At 43.9% G+C, this 11,892-nt stretch overlaps 1 protein-coding gene across 6 annotated transcripts in view; it reads right to left on the bottom strand.

The window, feature by feature from the left end:
• Positions 1-7,112: 7,112 nt before the first annotated feature.
• The window catches only part of mtss1lb (MTSS I-BAR domain containing 2b), a 67,667-nt gene continuing 62,887 nt past the window's right edge, over positions 7,113-11,892 (bottom strand). For all 6 annotated transcript variants that reach the window (XM_020055107.3, XM_020055110.3, XM_020055101.3 and 3 more), the window contains one exon: positions 7,113-7,914. In XM_020055107.3, coding sequence (XP_019910666.2) covers positions 7,136-7,914 — 779 coding nt within the window. In that variant the 3' untranslated portion in view covers positions 7,113-7,135. The remainder of the gene's footprint in view (positions 7,915-11,892) is intronic.

The following is an 11,892-nucleotide window of genomic DNA, read 5'->3' as shown; positions in this document are numbered from 1 at the left end:
TAAAATTCAATATAATCCAAATAGCTGGAAATGTTAAGTCCAGACTTCTCCAGTCAGTTACAACGCCAAATGTCAAGACTAGTAAGGTCTGGACCTTGGTGAACACTGATCACCTGTCCGGGTGGCTGGTGTCAGAAGATCGTGAGGAAGCTTGTGTAGATGGGTAGTCAGCGGTTGTGAGGCTGGTTGAACGTAGTGCCAAATTGGAGGCAGTTTATGGTAGAAGAATTTACATTTTCTGGCAACAGCCCTGGTTGAAATTCCTGCAGTCTCCCTAAAAGCATGAGACATCTGTGGCATTGTGCTCAAGTGTAATGATAAAGCTATTTAATGAGCCTCTTAATATGCAACCCCTATAAAATGGATGGATTATTTTAGCAATAAGGCAATAATGGCCGCTAAAAGTGATGTAAACAATTGTGTTCCCAACCGGAGAGAAATTAGCACTGTGTGTGTATGGGAAATATACAGTACTGGGTTAATGAAAAAAGGGACACAACACTTAAATATTTTGCTTTAATATTTTTCTTCAGTGAACATTAGCTTATGGCGGCTGTACCTCTTCCTCAGTTACAATCCTTTCAAGCCACATACAGCTGGACCAACCCTGTTGTTTCTCTACTACAGAGATAACAGAAAATGTGTGTTTTTAGACACAACACATTTCCCAAAATGGGATGCAGCATTGAATTCACAGCTTGTCTAGTTAATGCTGAATAGTAGTCTACCTGACAGCACCCACCCCCTTTCCCCTCCAGTAGCGTGTTAATATTCAACACAGCTTCAGTAGACTTCAATCACTCTGCTCTTTTGTTATCTCCACTCCACTCCCTCCGGCTCCACGGGACCAGTGTAAAGGATATGCAGGCTTTACTTGCCGCCTCAAATGGCTCCTGAGCTGTGGCATCTTTGGTCATCTTTGATCAGAATAATGATAGAGACAGCGTTAGTGTCGCAAATCAACAGAACACGTAGCTTCTTTTCTTTTTTCTATGCCCTTTATCTGTTACAATTTGAAGGATGTGACCAAGGGGTGGAGAGAGACGGGCTAGTAACCAATAGGTGGTTGGATTAAATCTCTGGTGAAAAACAAGTTGGAAAATATGCAGCCAGCCTTAACTGCTATGCTGTCCATGCCGGCTGATGCCCTGGCTGTGACCCCACTCTGACAATTTTTCAGGGGAAGTGAGATATGTACTATTCACACATACCTTTTTGTTTAAGTACTATTCACACATACCTTTTAAGTGTTCATGTGAACTAGAACAAATATAAGCATCCACCTAACAATTATTGGGGACAATATAAGGGAAAGGAAACCCATCTCCTAAAAAATTGGTTTGCAGAAAAGCTAAATGAAGTGTGGAGGGGTCACTCCTAAATCATTGAGATACACACTATCAGATTTCCTTTTTTTTTAAGTGTGTAGTAGGTTTCTCACTGGGTGAAGATGAGGTTAGAAAGAAAGAATCCAGGCCCAATTACAACAACCCTACCCCCTTCTGGTAGTCTTCAACAATGCAATACCACATTCAATATCTACTCCAACAGCTTGTGATTAACGGAGCTCAACGTGTACCTTTAAACATTTAATTAGTTTCAAGAAAATGGTCAGAACAGCAGAAATGCACACCCCCTGCATCTGTCGACAGTCTCACTCGCCCCGTGAGTTTCAAAGTCAGGAATTCTCTGCTTAATTGTGTCCCACTTATTTTTAATTAAAGTTTCCTTTTGTGTGGTTTAAATGGTGGCTGGGGACATGACGTTAAGGGGATTTGTCCTTGTTCTGTCAGTGGTTTAATGAAGAGAGGCAGGTCTTCCGTGTACTGATGTGACATCACCGACTCATTGTGTGGAGTGTCTGGGATGGGGTTCTGCAGGGCCTAGCAGTAGCACCTGGGTGCCCAATAGTCTACGTAACACAGACAGGCCAAAACGTCAGCTCTTTGTCTCCATTTTACCCACCGAACACTGGGTTGGTACAGAAGGCTTGACTCAATGTAGAACTTCATTTGAATTTTGGGTTGAGGTTCACATCATTAGCCCTTTCCACACTCATCCCCCATCTCAGAATCAGAAATCAGTCTGCTGGGTTCTACAGCCTCCTCTGGGTTTTTCCTAGAATATCTCTGGTGCCCCCTGTCAACCAAACATGGAACAGGCTGGTCTACATATTTATCGCACTCTTGTATTACATTGAGATTTGTAAAGACGCTAAAATTGCAAAATGAATGAATGTTTCACAAACCCAAGCACAGTTTAAGTACAACTTTTATTAATACTGGAATCATCACAGTGCGTTTTGTTACATTAGCAGTGACTAAAGTTAACAAAATTAAAAGGATAAATATTACAAAAAAGAAAAACTTGTCATCAGCAACAGAGGCAGAACAGCCTTGAAATAAGGACACAATAAATTAAAGGAGGAGGAGAAGGAGGAAGAGGAGAAGACAATAGAAACTAGAAGACAGACAACAGCACCAGTAGCGTTACTTGACTCCGTTGGAGGGAGTTTTTTTTGTACAAAAACAAATGCACACATCGTATCTCTTCACAATACTCCAACAAAAATAATGACTTCATAAAAACTGTGGCAAAAGTCAAGGTCGGAGATGCGGTGGTTTAGCTTTCTACTGGAATGGGCTTTGGGAAGGGGAAAATAAACCACTGAGAATCCAGAAGTGATAAGACATTCAGTTCTGTTACCATGGCACGTGGTATGCGGAAACTGCCCGCTCCCTGTCCAACTACCTCGGAAGGTGACAGTGTTGACTTAACAGCTGGCGACGGATTGACTCAATGTCGTCATGGGGTGACTTTATCGCTCTTTTGAAATAGACAGGGACATGCTGTGTGGGGGTGGCATAGTGGGTTTACAGACACTGGGTGTCGAAGTATAGTCCAAGTTTCCAAGCGTTAGCGACCCTACGCATATGTCAGGGCAAACTGCTTATTGGCATTCTAACACCACGGCAAAGCCTATAGTCAGGGTACACCAATAAAAGGCTGCTTTTAAGCCATGTAACCTCCAAATATATACACTACAAAGCTACCCGGCTTTAAGTAGTCTCTGCCCTGAAGCAGTTACTATAAGCTAGTCTTGGGGTACTTGGCTACCTAACAATGGAGTACAGGAGCTTGTAAGGTCACAGTATGAATGTGTATCGGCTGCACGCCAACACTGGCCTTCATTTGAAAGGCCTACAGGGTCAATATGTCAGCTGGACTTAATACAACCCAGAGGTTCTCCTGACAGTCATGCGATTTAAATTGCTCTTACTGAAGTAAGGATCATTGACCCAGAAAAAGTTGAAAAGTGTAAGGAATGTGCATCGGAGACCAATATAACCTAATGGACTCCTGTTTCAGTTTGACACTATCAATTGACTCCTTTCTAAATAACTAAGCAGATTTTTTTTTTTATTACATCACACTGAGTGAACCTCAAGGCAATGAGAGCAAATGGACTTGTGAAACTGTGAAAGAGATCTTCATATATGTGTTCAGAATGCGATTTGAATATGTGCAATTTGCAACAGTGGCTGTTTTGTGGATATAAAGAAGTAAAAAATACATCTCTGTTCTCCGCTGTGCAACTCGTCTCAACATCAAACCAAAAAATGTTAATTATGCCCTAACACTCCCATCAACCCATTTGCTCCATTCCCCTCACGACAGCACCGAGAATGCCTCTACACCACCCGTGGCTTGGCTACTAGAATACACAGAGACAAACAACGGTTGCAGACAGAAGTTCCAGTGGCACTTCACTCAAATGAACACTCCATTAGAGTGGAGTTAAGGCTTAATTAAAATTATTTCATTAGCTATTATTCAACCAGCAAGAAACTGCACATTATGGAACTGGTGTTACTCTAACAGCTAGCTAGCTTTTTACTGTTATTGCGAGAGTGCAGTTATTCCCTTTCCTCACCTTAGGCTCAATGCAGGCGTTTCAGTCACTGTGGTGCTAAGAGTGTGGGTCTTCAGACTAAGAGCTAATACTGGGCTATGTGAATTGCTAGTTGGTGTTGACGTTGGGGTGACTGAGTAGATAAGAGATTGAAAAGCAGACGCATTCAGAATGCAGATGTCATATCTTAATTCTAGTCTTTTTCAACAGCAGGAAAATAAATCTGTGGCAACTAATTGGAATTAATTTGAAAGTGTAAAATACAAACTATAGATGCATTTTTAAATCTCAAAGACAATAAATGTTTGCCTTTCCTGCTGTGCCAACCAGTCGATCCAAATCTGATACGGCATCCTTATAGAGTGTTAGGAAGAAGAGAAGAATACACCATGACGAAGAAAGAGGGGAGTCGTGGAGCCAGCGAGACAAAGCCCGGCCTAGGAAATGTGAGGTGACTGCTAATCAAACTCCACAGGCAAGATAGTTTCACCTCAACCCAGGGAGCAATCCGACTTGGACTGACACCCCTGGAGTTCCCATTCAAGGCTCCTTTGAGCCTAACACACACACGTACTAGCGAGTGCAAACAGCCTAGTTTTACTTTGTCTCATTGCCAAATCCTTTATCACTCGAGTGTTCTGACAGATAGTGACAGTTCTAAAGTTGGCTTCTTTGGAAGTGTAAGAAGCATCACACACAATCAGAATAATGAAACATCCAAATGATTCAAGCATGACAGTAGATCGGAACAGAATGATTACCAGAGTTAAATCTGCACGTTGAAAAAGACAGTAAACATGTTTACCTTTTTTGTTAGATAAGAAGTTGTATTGTTCATTTGGCTAATACACACATTGCCATATTGCTGTCATACCCTGTACACTTGACATCTGCCTTTTTTTTTCTTCAGTAATGCGAGATAATATGTGAGTTAAGTTTTTTAAATCCAAGCGATTTTGACTTGTACAATTAGTGTCCAACTTCCACAATATGTACGCATATATGTATATATAAATATACAACATTATGACCTGTGCTTTGCGAAAAATTCTCTGGATTATCATCTTCTGGTCCAGAATGCATTAGGGCAGGTGAGGTCACTTCCACCCCAGGCCACACCCAACACACTGTTGGTCCTTGAAACGTTTCTCTGCTGCCCCGCCCCGCCGTGCCCTGTCACAGCCAAACCATCTCTTACAGAGCCCCAAAACCTCAGTATTATTTCAGAGTTCGTGAGAAGTGCAGTCAAGCAGAGGAGTGATATCCTACAAAAGCAGGCGTTCCTCGTCTTCTGAAAGCAGATCGTCACTTTAAAACAGCCATTTCTAAAACAGTGCTCTATTTAGGCAAAAATAAATACTTCAAAATTAGAAGGAAAACGAGCATTGAGATACACATTTGTAATGGTCATCGTTGTCAACAGTCACTGCTAGCAAGCAGACATCCATGGAGTTTATAACTAACCTACAGTACAATGGTCAGGATAACGCTCTCACTTCCTGCTTAGATCCTATGTCACTGAAACACTCTGTTTTGTGTTTCCAATGCAAATGCATCTTTTTTTTTTATCGACAAAAGACTACAGTATTACGTTATTGCAACAAAACAAAACAAAAGATGGCAACATCATATTCTGACAGGTTCATCTATATTCATACAGTTGCTAGTCTTGACGTCCTCCTGTGGATCTCTACACTGGGAATTCCAGTGTGAACAGGCAGTGAAACGCTTATTCCATCTCCGCCTGCTGCGACAACTCTCTTCTGTAAACATAAATGCCCTGCTCCTTCCTCCGAATATGGCAACCCCTGACATATACTCGTTGTTCCTTCCAGGCTATAGCCAGCTAAGGCTGTGAATGAGCCAAACAACCCACGCCCTGCCCTCTTCACATAAATGTTATGTTTTTATACCATAAATCCCTTTTGGAATTCAACCTTTTTGGTGCGAAACCCTACATATCCATGCCCCCTTTCCCCTTCCTTGTCCTTCTTTTCTAATTCTCCACCTTTCTTTGTCACTTTCTTTTTCAGTCTTCATATTCTCTTGCCCAAATGACCTGCGATTCGCTCACTGGTCAGCGGGACGCAGCAGTGCACTTCCTGACAACCAGCCATTTGACTTTCACTCCCCCGACACATTCGACTCATCACACGACATGGCCACACTGACTCCTAGTGGTGAGATTAGAAATTAACCTTCAAAAGTGCTTCAGTTTTCTAGTTTTTTCTGTTTTTGAACACATCAGGCACAGGCTGGAGAAAGCCCAGGGCGAAAGATAGAAAGCCACCGTCATATGTTCTTGAACAAGTCTGATGATTGCCTGCAAGTTAAAAAAAGAACCTAAACCTAAGATAACAGCTTCTGTTTCTCCTCCCCTCTGCAAACTGAAAACAAAACACATTTATTGCTCCATTTCATATTATCATGTTCTCTCTGAATCTATAAAATATATACGCTTGGCTTAATTTAGTCATTTCTCAAACAGTGGTAACAGGAAATCAAATGTCACAATAAAAACAGGTTTACGACTTGACACAGAGGAAAGAAGCCCTACCCTCAAATACAACCAGCTGACCTGCAGCAGAGCTCTGTCCACCTCTTACAAACACACACACACACACACACACACAGACAAAGGGTGGTTACCATGATTAAAATCCAAGAGTGGCGAGATGGAGACCCCCATGTCCAGACCCCCATTTTCCCGGATTTTCATCTGTCTCTCTGCCACCTGTTGTCCTCTGAGTCAGGTGAGGACTGGGGGGTTGTGGGGCAGGGCATTGGAAGTGATATGATGGGGAGGGTGGCTGGAAGTCCAGGTGCCTAAAAAAAACTGTATATCTCTCTCTCTCTCTCTTTCTCTCTCTCTCGTCAGTCAATCAAATCCAGACAGTGTTTCTGTACAGTCTGAGGATCCTGTAGTGGTGATGCTGTTGTTAACAAGACAAACATGCGTCCAGACACACTAGAGTTACAGTGGCCAGAGCCTGTCATTATTATTCATGATTTAACTTTTTTTATTTATCAGCATTGTTATTTGTTATTTATCATTTACTTCTAATTACTTCTTTAAACTTATTTTTTTGTGGTAATCTTCTGTTTTCATATTTTCTTCTCAACAGAGTCAGTGCATCGGGATGGGTTACTGCCGACGGTTACAGGCTGCTTCCCCCCCGACCCCCCCCCCACCCCCCCCACGCTCCTCTCCGCTGTAGGCCATCACAAAATCCTAGGCGCCGACCTGTCGTTGGAGACGGTCTTACGGAGCCGCACACCCCTACGGATGGACACCAGCACGTCGGTGCCTGACCCGGGGGCCTGGGGGTCTTGCTCTGGGGCTGGGCCGGGTGGCGGGTCATCAGGGAGGTTGGGGAAGGGGAACTGCCCCTCCCCCAGGGCGTGGGCGCTGGCCACCAGCTCTCCTATCTTCTCCACCAGGCTGTGGCGGTTGGCGGCGATCATCTGGTCCTCCTCGGAACCAACCTGCTGGGTGTACACGCTCATCTCCAGCCCTCCGCCAGACCCCCATGCCGTGTTGGGAAGGCTCAGACGCTTGGGAGAGGCCTTCACGTACTCCAGCGCATTGGGGGAGGCGTCATCAGCCACGTAGAACACACACTCCTCGCTGCCCACACGTGCCGGAGGGCCAGGATAACCCCCGGGTGCATCTGGAACGGTGGGCGTCTTCACCGGGACTATAGGCGGGCGGATGGGGATGGGGCCCGCGTTGGACAGGGTTCGCCTCACCCCCGGCTTGGTGGATGGGGTTCTGCGGATGGTGGCAGTGCCGGGAGTCCCGCCGCCCCCTCCACCTGTATGCATTCCACCTTGGGCCCCACATGGCAGACCGGCGGTGCTGGCGGGCCTCTTGGTCTGGATCATACGCCGGTAGTTCTGGGCGATGTTGCTGTGGCGGGGGATGGTGGAGGACTTGTCGAAGTCAGTTGATGCCTCGCCCTCAGCATCTCCGTTCACAGAGTAGCAGTCAAAGTCAGAGCCTGGTGGGAAGAGGCAGGACGGGGCAGAGAAATACAGGGGTACTGTGTGTTATTCAGAACATTCTGATCCAGGCTGTGAGTGATTGACAGAGTTGGGCTAAATTCCATTTCAATTCCAGTCTATTTTTTCCCCCACTGGAATATATACAGCTCTGGAAAAAAATAAGAGACCACTCCTAATTTTTCTTAAATCAGCATCTCTACATGTATGGCAGCCATTCCAGTGTCTGTTAAATTCCAACACAGGCACACCTCATTTTACTTAATTGCTTAGTTGCTTCCATTCTGAAAATTTCAAAGACGACGGTTCATAAGAACAAGGTCAATCAACAGACATTGGGGACAACAAAGCTACAGACTGGCAGAGGGCGAAAATGACTGTCCACTGACCGTGATGGCCATCAAACTTCACTCAACAACCGTAGGATGACATCAAGTGACCTACAAAAAGAATGGCAAACGGCAGCTGGGGTGAAGTACACGAGGACGCTTCGAAACAGGCTCCTAGAGGCAGGGCTGAAGTCGTGCAAAGCTAGAAAAAAGCCCTTCATCAATGAGAAGCAAAGAAGAGCCAGGCTAAAGTTTGCAAAAGACCATAAGGAATGGACTGTAGAGGAATGGAGTAAGGTCGTCTTCTCTGACAAGTAAAATGTTCAGCTTTTCTCAACACATCTTCGTCAAATGGTTAGACTTTAGACCCGGAGAGCCCTACAAGCAACAGTGTCTCGCACCCACAGTGAAATTTGGTGGAAGATCGGTGATGATCTGGGGATGCTTCAGCAAGGCTGGAGTTGGGCAGATTTGTCTTTGTGAAGGACCCATTAATCTAGCCAAGTACAAGGTTATCCCGGAAGAACATGCTTCCTTCTGCTCTGACAATGATCCCCAACTCTGATAATAGTTTTTTTCCAGCAGGACAATACCATACCACACAGCCAGGTAAGGTGTGGATGGAGGACCACCAAATCAAAACCCTGTCATGGCCAGCCCGATCTCCAGACCTGAACCCCATTGAAAACCTTCAAACAAAGCCAAGCTACTTGCATTTTTGTGCCAGGAGTGGCATAAAGTCACTCAACAGCAATGTGATAGACTGATGAAGAGCATGCGAAGACACATGAAAGCTGTGATTAAACATCAGGGTTATTCCAGCAAATACTGATTTCTGAACTCAAGTTAAAACATTAGTATTTTGTTGTTGAAAAATTAATATGAATTTGTTTTCTTTGCGTTATTTGAGGTCTGACAATAATGCATATTTTTTTTGTTATTTTGCACATACCTTTGAATAGTAAAACCAGAGAAACTGGTCATTTTGCAGTGGTCTCTTAACTTTTTTCAGAGCTGTATATATATACACCGATCGACCATAACATTATGACCACACAGGCCAGCCTTCGCTCCCCATGTTCATCAATGAGCCTTCGCCACTCATGACCCTGTCGCCGGTTCACCTCTTTTCTTTTCTTGGACCACTTTTGATAGGTACTGACCACTGCAGACTGGGAACACCCCACAAGGGCTGCAGTTTTGGAGATGCTCTGACCCAATTGTCTAGCCATCACAATTTGGCCCTTGTCAAAGTCGCTCAGATCGCTCAGATCCTTTTTCTGCTTCTAACACATCAACTTCGAGGACTGAATGTTCACTTGCTGCCTAATATATACCACCCACTGACAGGTGCCATGATAACGAGATTAAGTGTTATTCACTTCATGTGTCAGTGGTCAGAATGCTATGGCTGATCGGTGTATCAGTGTTATTCACTTCACCTGTCAGTGGTCATAATGTTATGGCTGATCGGTGTATCAGTGTTATTCACTTCACCTGTCAGTGGGCATAATGTTATGGCTGATGGGTGTATCAGTGTTATTCACTTCACCTGTCAGTGGTCATAATGTTAAGGCTGATCGGTGTATCAGTGTTATTCACTTCACCTGTCAGTGGTCATAATGTTATGGCTGATCGGTGTATCAGTGTTATTCACTTCACCTGTCAGTGGTCATAATGTTATGGCTGATCGGTGTATCAGTGTTATTCACTTCACCTGTCAGGGGTCATAATGTTATGGCTGATCGGTGTATCAGTGTTATTCACTTCACCTGTCAGTGGTCATAATGTTATGGCTGATGGGTGTATCAGTGTTATTCACTTCACCTGTCAGTGGTCATAATGTTATGGCTGATCGGTGTATCAGTGTTATTCACTTCACCTGTCAGTGGTCATAATGTTATGGCTGATCGGTGTATCAGTGTTATTCACTTCACCTGTCAGTGGTCATAATGTTATGGCTGATCGGTGTATCAGTGTTATTCACTTCACCTGTCAGTGGTCATAATGTTATGGCTGATCGGTGTATCAGTGTTATTCACTTCACCTGGCAGTGGTCATAATGTTATGGCTGATGGGTGTATCAGTGTTATTCACTTCACCTGTCAGTGGTCATAATGTTAAGGCTGATCGGTGTATCAGTGTTATTCACTTCACCTGTCAGTGGTCATAATGTTATGGCTGATCGGTGTATCAGTGTTATTCACTTCACCTGTCAGTGGTCATAATGTTATGGCTGATCGGTGTATCAGTGTTATTCAGTTCACCTGTCAGTGGTCATAATGTTATGGCTGATCGGTGTATCAGTGTTATTCACTTCACCTGTCAGTGGTCATAATGTTATGGCTGATGGGTGTATCAGTGTTATTCACTTCACCTGTCAGTGGTCATAATGTTATGGCTGATCGGTGTATCAGTGTTATTCACTTCACCTGTCAGTGGTCATTATGTTATGGCTGATCGGTGTATCAGTGTTATTCACTTCACCTGTCAGTGGTCATAATGTTATGGCTGATCGGTGTATCAGTGTTATTCACTTCACCTGTCAGTGGTCATAATGTTATGGCTGATCGGTGTATCAGTGTTATTCACTTCACCTGTCAGTGGTCATAATGTTATGGCTGATCGGTGTATCAGTGTTATTCACTTCACCTGTCAGTGGTCATAATGTTATGGCTGATCGGTGTATCAGTGTTATTCACTTCACCTGTCAGTGGTCATAATGTTATGGCTGATCGGTGTATCAGTGTTATTCACTTCACCTGTCAGTGGTCATAATGTTATGGCTGATCGGTGTATCAGTGTTATTCACTTCACCTGTCAGTGGTCATTATGTTATGGCTGATCGGTGTATCAGTGTTATTCACTTCACCTGTCAGTGGTCATAATGTTATGGCTGATCGGTGTATCAGTGTTATTCACTTCACCTGTCAGTGGTCATAATGTTATGGCTGATCGGTGTATCAGTGTTATTCACTTCACCTGTCAGTGGTCATTATGTTATGGCTGATCGGTGTATCAGTGTTATTCACTTCACCTGTCAGTGGTCATAATGTTATGGCTGATCGGTGTATCAGTGTTATTCACTTCACCTGTCAGTGGTCATTATGTTATGGCTGATCGGTGTATCAGTGTTATTCACTTCACCTGTCAGTGGTCATAATGTTATGGCTGATCGGTGTATCAGTGTTATTCACTTCACCTGTCAGTGGTCATAATGTTATGGCTGATGGGTGTATCAGTGTTATTCACTTCACCTGTCAGTGGTCATAATGTTATGGCTGATCGGTGTATCAGTGTTATTCACTTCACCTGTCAGTGGTCATAATGTTATGGCTGATCGGTGTATCAGTGTTATTCACTTCACCTGTCAGTGGTCATAATGTTATGGCTGATCGGTGTATCAGTGTTATTCACTTCACCTGTCAGTGGTCATAATGTTATGGCTGATCGGTGTATCAGTGTTATTCACTTCACCTGTCAATGGTCATAATGTTATGGCTGATGGGTGTATCAGTGTTATTCACTTCACCTGTCAGTGGTCATCATGTTATGGCTGATCGGTGTATCAGTGTTATTCACTTCACCTGTCAGTGGTCAGAATGTTATGGCTGATGGGTGTATCAGTGTTATTCACTTCACCTGTCA

Source organism: Esox lucius, chromosome 2 (genome assembly GCF_011004845.1).
Source record: "Esox lucius isolate fEsoLuc1 chromosome 2, fEsoLuc1.pri, whole genome shotgun sequence".
Lineage (NCBI taxonomy): Eukaryota > Metazoa > Chordata > Actinopteri > Esociformes > Esocidae > Esox > Esox lucius.
The sequence above is the reverse complement of the archived record's forward strand: the minus strand, read 5'-3'. Positions and strand labels throughout refer to the sequence as shown.